Consider the following 12,418-nt stretch of genomic DNA (forward strand, 5'->3'; position numbering starts at 1 on the left):
CCAGCCTGGGCTACCAAGTGAGTCCCAGGAAAGGCGCAAAGCTACACAGAGAAACCCTGTCTCGAAAAACCAAAATAAATAAATAAATAAATAAATAAATAAATAAATAAATAAATTTAAAATTTTAATTTAAAAAGGGAAAAAAAGAAAATTTCCCTTTGTTCTAATAATGCCAAAGATAACTACCATATCCAGGAGATATTTGTTGATCAAAGTAAGGGCATTTTTTTCTCTGGATTACAGTATGTGTTGCTGGCAAAATAAAATCAGTATGTGTTGCTGGCAAAATAAAATCATTTTAGGAAGAGTGTTTAAAATGAAAGAAAAAGATCATATATTAAAGACCCAAAATTTTTCAACTTTTGTGGTGTTTGTTCGTTTTGTTTTAAGACTGAGTCTCACTATGTAGCTTTGGATAGCCTGGAGCTCACTGTGTAAACCAGGCTGGCCTCAAACTAAGAGAGGCCTACCTGCTTCTGTCTCACAAGTGCTGGGATTAAAGGCATGCACCACCACACCTGGCCCAACTTTCTTTTTTAATAAAAAAAACCTTTTAACATGTTAATAAAGAAAATCTTGAGATTAGGAGCATAACTCAGTGATTGAGTACTTGCCTAGCATGTTTAAGAATCTGATCCTAGAACTGCCCTTCCTGACCCCCACAAAAGAAAATGATCTTAAGAGTTTTACTATAGTTAGAAGCCAGGTCTTAATACTCTAAATTAATAGTGCACAAATAAACTATTTGCTTTGTTTTTACTGGAGTCAACTAAAATTCATTTGTATTATATCTTATGCATGTAGTTTTGCGTCATAGATTTTAAAGCTTGATGAATAGATTTCATCATGAGTATCCTACTCAAATCTCTAATCATCAAAATACTATTGTCCTTTCTCTTTATAGTTTCCACTTTACCGCCAGCAATTTCGTTCCATGTTTATAAAAAGAGCACTATTCATTTGGCGCAACTGGAAGTTGATGTTGCTACAGATAACAGTAATTTTGCTTGCCACTACATATCTCTTATTAGCTCTGCACTCAGATGATCATGATATACCTGAAAGAGAATTGGATTTGAGTCACTATGGTGAAACTATTGTGCCTTACTCGATTTCAGGGAATTCTGATTTGGCTCTGAATCTCACAGAGAACCTTAAGAAATTTCTAAAGTTGAAGAATCAAAACTTACGAAAAATAAGAGGTAAGACTCATTCACAAAAAGAAGAGATTACTCTATAAAGACCTACTTGTCATTTGCAATGTATATAACTGTGGTATTTAACTACTCACTTCTTTCTAATCCTACTAGTCACCAGTATCATAGAAGCAGCTAAATATACACTTCAAGACTACTGTCCACACAAGTTGGAGCCTTTTTTGGCTGTATGTGGCTCTGCTAATTCATTGCCCATCATGGGGATGGGGAAAGATGAAAGTATGGTGCTGCTAAGCAATTTAGAAGTAGATATTTTATTCTCATTGAAAGACTACTGCTTTCTTCTAGACCGCCACAAAAAGGCTGTCCTTTTTTTGTATTAGTCATCCTATAAGTCAGTAGCTGAAAAATTGATTGACTTCACAACTAATTTTTGAAAATGATCTAGATAATTATTTTGATTTTTTTCAACATGTACCCTTGGTAAGAACCATAACTAGATGTGTTCTCTGTGTTGTCTTTATTAATGCTAAAAACAAGCTTAGGTAGCTTGTTCAATATCGTTGCTATGTCACAAGTACCAGACCTAGTGATGACGAATTTCAACTTTGAGTAAACAATTTTTTAAAGTCAAGCATTTTATTTATTTTTTAAATTTTATTTTATTTTACAATATAATTTAGTTCTATATAACAGCCACGGATTCCCTTGTTCTCCCCCGTCCCACCCCCCTCCCATTCCCCCCAGCCCACCCCCCCATTCCCATCTCCTCCCGGGCAAAAACTCCCTGAGGATTGAGATCAACCTGGTAGACTCAGTCCAGGCAGGTCCAGTCCCCTCCTCCCAGGCTGAGCCAAGTGTCCCTGCATAAGCCCCAGGTTTCAAACAGCCAACTCATGCACTGAGCACAGGACCCAGTCCCACTGCCTGGATGCCTCCCAAACAGATCAAGCCAATCAACTATCTCATCTATTCAGAGGGCCTGATCCAGTTGGGGGCCCCTCCGCCATTGGTTCATAGTTCATATGTTTCCATTCGTTTGGCTATTTGTTGGTCTCAACAATTCTCACTCATATAAACCCTCCTCTTTCTTGCCAATTGGACTCCCAGAACTCCACCCAGGGCCTAGCCGTGGATCTCTGCATCCAGTTCCCTCAGTCATTGGATGGGGTTTCTAGCATGACAATTAGGGTGTTTGGCCATCCTATCACCAGAGTAGGTCAGTTCGGGCTGTCTCTTGACCATTGCCAGCAGTCTATTGTGAGGGCATCTTTGTGGATTTCTGTGGGCCTCTCTAGCACTTTGCTTCTTCCTATTCTCATGTGGTCTTCATTTACCATGGTCCCTTATTCCTTGTTCTCACTCTCTGTTCTTGATCCAGCTGGAATCTCCCGCTCCCCCAAGCTCTCTTTCCCTCGACCCTCGCCCTTCATTACCCCCACTCATGTCCAGGCTGTTCATGTAGATCTCATCCATTTCTCCGACATTGGGCAATCCCCGTGTCTTTCTTCGAGTCCTGCTTCCCAGGTACCTCCCTGGTATTGTGAGTAGCAGTCCAGTCATCCTTGTTCCACATCTAGTATCTTCCTATGAGTGAGTACATACCATGTTTGTCTTTCTGAGTCTGGTTACCTCACTCGGGATGATTTTTTTCTAGATCCATCCATTTGCCTGCAAACCTCATGATGTCATTGTTTTTCTCTGCTGAGTAGTATTCCATTGTGTAGATGTACCACATTTTATTTATCTGTTTTTCAGTTGAAGGGCATCTAGGTTGTTTCCAGGTTCTGGCTATTACAAACAATGCTGCTATGAACTGCTGAGCAAGTGCCCTTGTGGTATGATTGAGCATTCCTTGGGTATATGCCCAAGAGTGGTATAGCTGGATCTTGGGAGAGATTGATTCCCAATTTTCTAAGAAAGTGCCATATTGATTTCCAAAGTGGTTGTACAAGCATGCATTCCCACCAGCAGTGGAGGAGAGTTCCCCTAGCTCCGCATCCTCTCCAGCATAAGGTGTCTTCAGTGTTTTTTATCTTAGCCATTCTGACAGGCGTAAAGTGGTATCTCAGAGTTGTTTTGATTTGCATTTCCCTGATAATTAGGGATGTTAAGCAATTCCTTAAATGCCTTTCAGCCATTTGAGTTTCCTCTGTTGATAATTCTCTGTTTAGTTCTATAGTCCATTTCTTAATTGGACTGTTGGGCATTTTGATGTCTAATTTCTTAAATTCCTTATATATTCTGGATATCAGTCCTCTGTCATATGTGGGATTGGTGAAGACCTTTTCCCATTCTGTAGGCTTTCACTTTGCCTTGTTGACCGTATCCTTTGCTCTACAAAAGCTTCTCAGTTTCAAGAGGTCCCATTGATTGATTGTTTCTCTCAGTGTCTGAGCTACTGGTGTTATATTTAGGAAGTGATCTCCTATGCCAATGTGTTCAAGACTACTTCCTACTTTCTCTTCTAGCAGGTTCAGAGTAGCTGGATTTATGTTGAGGTCTTTGATCCACTTGGACTTAAGTTTTGTGCACGGTGATAGATATGGATCTATTTGCAGCCTTCTACACGTTGATATCCAGTTATGCCAGCACCATTTGTTGAAGATGCTTTCTTTTTTCCATTGTATACTTTTGGCTTCTTTGTCAAAAATTATATGTTCATAGGTGTGCGGATTAATGTCAGGGTCTTCAATTCAATTCCATTGGTCCACATGTCAGTTTTTATGCCAGTACCAAGCTGTTTTTATTACTGTAGCTCTATAGTAGAACTTGAAGTCAGGGATCATGATGCCTCCAGAGATTGTTTTATTGTACAGGATTCTTTTGGCTATCCTGGGTTTTTTGTTTTTCCATATGAAGTTGAGTATTATTCTTCCCAGGTCTGTGAAGAATTGTGTTGGTATTTTGATGGGGATTGCATTGAATCTGTAGATTGCTTTTGGTAAGATTGCCATTTTTACTATGTTAATCCTGCCTATCCATGAGCATGGGAGATCTTTCCATTTTCTGATATCTTCTTCAATTTCTTTTTTCAGGGACTTAAAGTTCTTGTCATATAGGTCCTTCACTTGCTTGGTTAGTGTTATCCCAAGGTATTTTATATTATTTGTGACTATTGTAAAGGGTGATGTATCTCTGATTTCCTTCTCAGCCTGTTTGTCAGTTGTAAAGTCAAGCATTTTAGAACACTGGGCATTAACCAAAAACACAGAACAAACTAGAGTGTAACTATTCAAAGAAAATTGTGTGGCCTCTGTAAGAATAAGATCTGTAGCACAATAGCTTAGGGTTACCCCCTTTACATACTCCCACTGGCTCAATAGAACCCAATAAAAGCCATTAATGGCCTTGAAGCATTCAAAAAAGGATAGCAGACCCAAGGCTGACCAGTAGGAGGCAGGCATAATAATAAATGCAAGAATTATTTATTAACTCAAACAGAAATCAGTGGCTGTACACTATATAGAATATAAGAGTATAGTATTTACAGAATTGATCCACATAGGTTACTAAACAAATGAGGAGAAACAGGTTTTTTTTAAAGAACAGCAATAGAATAGTTAGTGTATACTAATTGTTATTATGTGCATCATAAATGTCCACTTTTCAACATAAAAAAGAAAGGAGTTATAGACTGAATTGTGCCCCTCATAATGTTAAAATCCCAACTACAAGTACTTCGTTGACTGTATTTGTAGGTAAGGTTTTGAAATGGTAATTAAATTTAAAATAAGGTCATTAACATAGGACCCAATCCAGTGACTGTTGTTCTTGTAAGAAGAAGAAAGTGGGAACTGGAGAGATGCCTGGGCTGTTAAGAGCTCTTGCTATTCTTCCAAAGGACCCAGAATCTTTCCTAACATCCATGTCAGGCTACTCAACTGTTTTTAACTCCAGCTCCCGCAAATCAGATGCCCTCTTTTGGTCACTGTGGACACCCACACACCCCTGGCATATACATAGTCACACATAAATAATTTTAAATTAAAGAATGTGGATGCAAACATGCATGCAGAAAAGAAAGACTCTGTGAAGACACAGACAAAACTGCTACCCAAAATGCAAGACAAAAGTGTCAAAGAAATCAAATCTGCCATCACTGACCTCAGACTTCTAGCCTTCACACTAAAAACTGAACTTCTGGTGCTTTAATCATCTGTGGGAATTCTAATGGACAACATAGAAAATAAAGATATATCTTGGTACCAGGAAGTGGGTGTTGTTATGGCATATACCCAAAAGTATGGAATTGGCTCTGGAACAAGGTAACAAGAAGCTTATGGCGTTTGAAGATGTGTGTTAGAAAAAAAATCCTAGTTTTGAAAGGCTTTTAGGAGTTACTAAAGATAATTCTGATGAGCATGAATACAGGAAAAAAAGAAAATTTTAAAGAAAAATACTATCTTAGAAATATATTATGAAAACAATATTGGTTGAAATATGAGCATTAAGGATGCTCTGGTTATATATCAAGCGGTAATGAGGGGCATGTTATTGAAAACTAAAGGAAGAGTGGTCCTTGCTTTAAAGAGCCAAATAGGGGATGGAGAGATGTCTCTGGTGTTTAATAGCACTGCTGCTCTTGCAGAGCACCACATGGTGGCTCATAACCACCTGTTACTCCAGTTCAGAGGATCCAGTGCCTTCTTCAAGGCTCTGTTGTCACCACATAAGAGGAGCACAGACATTCATGCATGAAAAAAAGACATATGCATAATACTTAAAAATAAATTCTTAAAAAAAATAAAAACACAGAAGCAAATAATTTGATTGAATTGAATCCTGCTGCTTTGTGGCAAGTATAACATGTAAGTGATGAAAATATTTAGCCAAGGAGATTTCTAAACAGTGTGTTAAAATTATGTTCTGGTTTGTCCTTGCCATCTATAGTAAAATATAAAAGTAACTAGATAAATTGAAAATGAAATATGAAACAAAAGGAAGTAGAGGTATAAAGAGAAAATTCTTACCATATCTATGTTGGAAAAAATAAAAATTGAGAAGATGTTCTACAGAAGTCATCAGTATGTTTGGACAATTTATTTAAATTATATGGTTATGTGATTTATATAGCAACCTCTTGTCTGAAAACATGACATCAAGGAAGGTTGATGGCTGATGGTATTCCATACAATGAGTTAATAAAACATTCAAGCTTCAAATATTTATTTACATCAAACAAAGAGAGTAATAACAAAGAGTGGCTCATATATATATATATATATATATATATATATATATATATATATACACATATATTCCTAAATATAATCTACTCAGTCCATAAACTGCTACTTGTATGTATGTTTTCAGGGCTGACCATTTGGCACTGGACAACCAATTGGTATACTCTTCCCAGGGGAGAACCACCTCTCCCATTCAGAGCTTTACTCAGTTGCCTGTAATTCTTTGTGTGGTGTTGAGGGTTTGTGGGCATTTCCTCATCCACTTTGGCATGTTCATTGGTGTCCCTTGTTCAGTTTATGTTTGGGCAATTCCTGTCAAAATTCCACTGGATGCTTTACAGAAAATTACAGGCTAATTCTAAAATTTATACAGAAACACAAATGAAATGGGATAGCTAAAGCAATTCCTTAAAAGTAACAAATCATGCTTGCTCTAGACAGTTAAGGGGAATATATATATATATTGGTTTTTCCAGGCAGGGTTTCTCTGTATAGTTTTGGTGCCTGTCCTAGATCTTGCTCTGTAGACCAGGCTGGCCTTGAACTCACACAGAGATCCTCCTGGCTCTGCTTCCTGAATGCTGGGATTAAAGGCATGTGCCACCAATGCCCGGCAAAAAATATATTCTTAAACCAAATATAGTGGTGCACACCTTTGATTCCAGTACCTGGTAAGGAGAGGCAGGTAGATAGATGTCTATGAGTTTGAGACCAGCCTAGTCTGCATGGAGAGTTCCAAGACAGCCAGGGCTACATAGAGCTTGTCTCAAAAATAATATATTCTTAATATATGGTTTGGGTTATGAATTATACAGTGAGATTATCATAAGGATCAATGATGGTATAAAATCCTTAAAGAAAAATATCCATTGTCAGGATTTGGAAAACAAAATGGTAAGTGGAAAAATAAAAACCCACAACTTTTTTTATCCTTCTTTTCCAATACAGGAAAGGTTAATTGTGAGCTACATGTTGGCTCACTGATACTTTCTTTTTTATTTTAGGTGATATAAATGATTACATATTGAAAAATAAAGAGTGTCGTAGCTTCTGCATTATTGCACTTTCTATTGAGGTTAAGAAAAACAAAACAGTACTCACTGTTTTCTTCAATAATGAAGCATATCATTCACCTGCAATATCCCTGGCAATATTAGACAACATTCTTTTTATGACACTTTCTGGACCTAATGCTTCCATTACCGTCTTCAATAAGCCTCAGCCTCAGCCTCACCCTTATTATGATTCTAACACAATGTATGTATGATTTTCCTTTTTCTGAAATCGAGTCTTAATATACTTTTGCTGTTTGGCCATATCCATTTGAAAAACAGCTCATGTCAATATTTCCTACCTATATTTCATAGTTTATTTCATGTTTTATTCCATCTTTTGTAGGACTGTAAGTGGATTACAAATAGTACAGTGTTTGGCTTTTGGAATTTCTGTAGTGGTTGGGACCTTTAGTCTGCAGACAGTGACTGAAAGGATCAGTCAAGCCAAGCACATCCAGTTCCTGAGTGGGGTGTGTGTGCTCACTTACTGGCTGCCTGCCTTTTTGTGTGACCTCCTCTTCTTCTTCATTGCCTCCTGTATACTACTGGTGAGTATTAGCTGCAGTTGCATCAAAAGTAATTTACCTTCTGGGGGCCATACTAATTTCTACTCAAATGATTTCATCTTGAAAGTAGTCAAGTAATTTAAAACTATATTGACTTATCATTTCTAGAAGTTTTCTGGTAGAATTTTGGGGATCTCTTGTATATAACATGTCATCTGTAAATAGGGGTAATTTGGTTTCTTCTTTTCCTATTTGTATCCCTTTTATTGAAAGCTGTCCTATGAGCAAAATTTAAAATTCTGTCTTCTACATCTTTAAAAAGTCAGAAAAAGCATAAATAGATGCATACTGATGCAACTCAAAACTTTGAAAAAGTATGAACAAAACAGATCCAATCCTATTCAGTGGCAAGAAATATTAAAAATCAGAGCATAAATCGATGAAATAGAAACAAAACAATACGAAGAATCAACTGCCTAAAAGAAAGAAAAAGAGAGAAGACCCACATTAACAGAGTCAGAAATGAACAAGGAAACATAGCAGACACCAAGGAAATTCAGAATATTATAAAGGAATATTTTAAAAGTCTGTGCTCCATTAAGCTGGGAAACCTAAAAGAAATGAATAAATTTCTAGATTCGGCCAAAACACCAAGACCAACAACCCAAACTTACCCATAACAAATGAGGAGGCCAAAATAAAAAGTCTTCCCAACTTCAAAAAGCTGAGGCCCAGATGGAGTCACAGCAGAATTCTACCAGACTGTCAAAGAAGATATACAGCCAATTCTTCTGAAAGAAAGAGAGAAGCACTCCCAAACTCTGTCTATGAAGCCAGTGTCACTCTAATATAAAGCCATGTAAAGACACAACAGAAGAGAAAACTACAAGTGATTATCTCTGATAAACATAGAGACAAAAATGTCCAGCAAAATATTTGCAACCTAAATACGGACATACATTTAAAAAGATTGTATACCATGACCAAGTTGACTTTATCCCTGAAATGCAGAGGTGGTTCAACATAGCAAATCAGTAAGTATAATAAACCGTGTTAATGGACTTAAAGATGAAAATCACATGTTCATCTCAATAGATGCTGAAAAGGCCTTTGACAAAATCCTACATGCCTTCATGATAAAAGTCATAGGAGGAAGTAGGACCAGAGGGCACATACCTCAACATAAATAAAGCTAGCCATGAGACACCCATAGCTAACCTCATCTTAAATGAAGAAAAATATGAAACAGTCCTATTGAAATGAGGAGAGGGAAATCCACTATCTCTACTCCTTTTCAATAGTACATTCAACACACTAACTGGAGCAACAAGGCAAGAGAAGGAAAGTAAAGATATATAAATAGGAAAAGAAGTTAAATTTGTTCTAAGATTGTCTTTAATTTTAGTTATGAATGTTTGTCTGCATGTATATGTGTGTACTATGTATGTTTCTGATGCCCCTGGAGTTCCAGGTGATAGTTAGGAGCCACCATGTGTGTCTAGTAACTGAACCCAGGTCCTTTGCAAGAGCAGCTTAGTGCCCTTAACCACTGAGCCATCTCTCCAACCTCTGCAACTTCCTCTTTCTAAAAATCTTACTCTACCTTTCATATCAGCTCACCTCCTCAATAGACTTGTATTGAAGATACATGTGTCAACAGAAGCTTATCTTTTGATGAGCTTAAATTTAAGTAAATGTTAGAATTACTGGCCTTACTAAGGATTTGCATAGCCAAGTCAATATTGACTTGGAGATAAGCCTCAAAATATGCTGTTCTGGTTAGATATTTCTATTCATAAAATCTTCAGGGAAGAATATTTTCTTCTTCAAACTTTAATGCCTGAAACACAGTTTATTTTACCAATATTGTTATTATCTATTTCCCCCATCATTTAAAATTTGTTTCTTGGTAAAAAATGATGTAATGATTCTGGACTTTTTTCCTAAATAGCTACTTCATTGCTATGACATTCTTTTAAAGTAATCAGTCTTTCCCCCACTGGTTTGAAATTCTGATTTTATTCTATAATAACTAACAATGGGCACTTAAGTATATTTTGTATTGTGTAATTCTGTCCATTGCCATATATTTAATGGGCCACTTTGTGATGGTACTAAGGACTGAACCCAGAGTCTTGTGCATAAAAGCAATAGGTCTGCAACTTAGCTATGTTCCCAACTCTGTAATGTGCTACTTGTAACAGTTGCTTTAATTGTGGCAGTTTTAAAGTACATTTCATGATTTTTGTGCATTGCCATTCCCCACTTCCTCTATCATTCATCTTTTGCAGAATGCCCTCTTTACCATGACATAATTTGGTTTTCATATAAACTTTCAAAGCAGCTTATTTCAAGAAAATTCTAATTTCATTGAATTTACATTATTTTTAATTTTACATTTTTGATATCTTGACTCACATCCTATGTAACAACATAGCATATTGCTTCACTTATCCGGGTAAATTTAAATGAACTTTGAACCCAGTTCTGAGTGGGACTTTTCTCACACTTGTAAGTCTTAGAACAAAGGTGCCTCTAAGTTCCCTAGTATCTTCCTGTCTTTACAAACCCTCTTTGTTTGCTAGGGGAGGAGCCAACCATGGTTAGGGCCATTAGATTTTTTTCTCAACTATGATCACTGAGTCTCTTCATTTGCTTCCTTCAGACACTAGTGCTTGAATAGAAAATATTTCCAAGAACTACACAGGATTCTAATGGAACATTTTTAGTTTAGCCTTTCCTTCCATGAACTAGTGATCTTGCTAAATAATCATGTCATTGATCAGAAGGTACAACTTGTTATTTTTAAAGAAATTGAAATTACAAGCTAATATGCAGATTTTTAGAAATTTCTTTAGTGGCACTGGTAATTATTTTCCAAATCTAGATCACTCTAAATTTGTGTGCTCTTTAGTTCACTTCTCAATTTTAATTAAGAGTAATTGAAAAAGAGTGCTAAAGTTCAAATCAACCACCAGAAGGCACTCTGAACAATGCAGCCATAGGGAAATCCTCAGAAAAGCAGCTTATACCCTAGGTCTTTTTCCCCCAAGAAAAATCCAGTTTGGCTTAGTACAAATATAGTTACTTTGCCTTTGATCATGACTGTGGGAAGTAAAGACCATTTCAAAGAGGAGAAAAACTGAAAGAGGCGTTCAGTTAATGTGCTCATAGTCTCAGCTGGGAAATAGTCCACCTAAGGCTTACACTCTAAAGCTTAAAAATGGCCAGAATTAGTAGTGAATGATTATGGTCTAGTAGAAACAGTAGCTGTGTACAGTATCCTTCACCTTGCTTTGACCTCTATACTCTATGTCCCAGGGTGTATTCATATTCTGCCAAGTGGATGCCTTTTTTGTGAGTTACAACTTTCTGGACACGATGCTGATTTTTATGCTGTATGGCTGGTGTGCTGTTCCCCTCATGTATCTTGGAAGCTTTCTGTTCAGAAGCAGCACTACTGCCTACATCAAGCTCACGCTCTTTAACTACTTTTCAACTATTTTCAGTATCATCATTTACACTATAGTGAAATTTTATGGTAAGAACACTGTACAATTTTCCCTTTTTCCAGAAAATACATTAAATAAATGGGGATGGAATAACATAAGAATTAAAAATTAACTGATAAACACTTTCCAGTAATATGAAAACCTATGATTTTGGAAAACAGCAAATATTTATTGAGTGGGCATGTGGGAGTTAGAGATGGAGGAAAAGGGGGAGGAGGAAGAAAAAGAGAAAAGAAAAGAATCAAGAATAAAAAGGAAGGAAAACAGATACTAGGAAGTCACTGTTACCAAAATCTACTCTTCGCTTGTGTGATTGTTATTTTTCTACAAGCTATCTAGGTGGGTACATTTAGCAATTGATGGTACTTTCTTAAAGATTGTCTGATAGTTTGATAATTGTCTAAGAATGGCTTAATCATTTGGGGAGAAGTCTGTTTTTATGAGGCAGTTCACTACTTTTCCAATAACTGAAGCTAATTTATTATCTTTTAATTACAGGTAGTGACTTTCCTAAGTTCATCAACAGCTTCATAAATACAGCTTTAATGATACTGCCTAGTTACAACTTTGCAATGTGTATCAGCAAGTATTTTGATGACTATGAGGTGAAAACACTGTGTGCTAAGGAATTCAGAAGCATTTACATGGATTGTAGTGAGTCATGTGAGTACTGGGAACTCTTCAGGCCCATACAAACACTACATTCCTTTCTACTTTCTGCACTTCTATTAAGGCTATGTAATGTTAGAAAAGCCTGGTTTTCTTCCAGTTGTGTAGAATGAGCTGAGTTGCAAATTGGAGGCACATATAACCTGCTCAATGAAATGTTTGCAGAAAGTTTCTCAAATTTTGGGAAACCATGGACATCCAAGAAAAAGAGGCATTTAGAACCCCAATTAGGCATGACCTAAGAATCCTTCTCCACATCACATTGTAAACTGTTAAGAATACAGGATAAATATTGAAAACTGCAAGAGAGGAGTTTCAAATTACTTACAA

The 12,418-nt window shown here is 36.7% G+C and overlaps 1 protein-coding gene across 21 annotated transcripts in view; it reads left to right on the forward strand.

Annotated features, from left to right (window-relative positions):
• Positions 1-12,418, forward strand: part of LOC102926841 (phospholipid-transporting ATPase ABCA3-like) — a 136,367-nt gene that overhangs the window by 103,344 nt on the left and 20,605 nt on the right. For all 21 annotated transcript variants that reach the window (XR_013044558.1, XM_042282808.2, XM_042282792.2 and 18 more), the window contains 5 exons: positions 905-1,202; positions 7,351-7,603; positions 7,745-7,949; positions 11,229-11,448; positions 11,918-12,082. Coding sequence is in view for 20 of the 21 variants with exons in the window: in XM_042282808.2 (XP_042138742.2) it covers positions 905-1,202; positions 7,351-7,603; positions 7,745-7,949; positions 11,229-11,448; positions 11,918-12,082 (1,141 nt within the window). In the remaining variant the exon portion in view is untranslated. The remainder of the gene's footprint in view (positions 1-904; positions 1,203-7,350; positions 7,604-7,744; positions 7,950-11,228; positions 11,449-11,917; positions 12,083-12,418) is intronic.

This window comes from Peromyscus maniculatus, chromosome 1 (genome assembly GCF_049852395.1).
Source record: "Peromyscus maniculatus bairdii isolate BWxNUB_F1_BW_parent chromosome 1, HU_Pman_BW_mat_3.1, whole genome shotgun sequence".
Classification (NCBI taxonomy): Eukaryota; Metazoa; Chordata; class Mammalia; order Rodentia; family Cricetidae; genus Peromyscus; species Peromyscus maniculatus.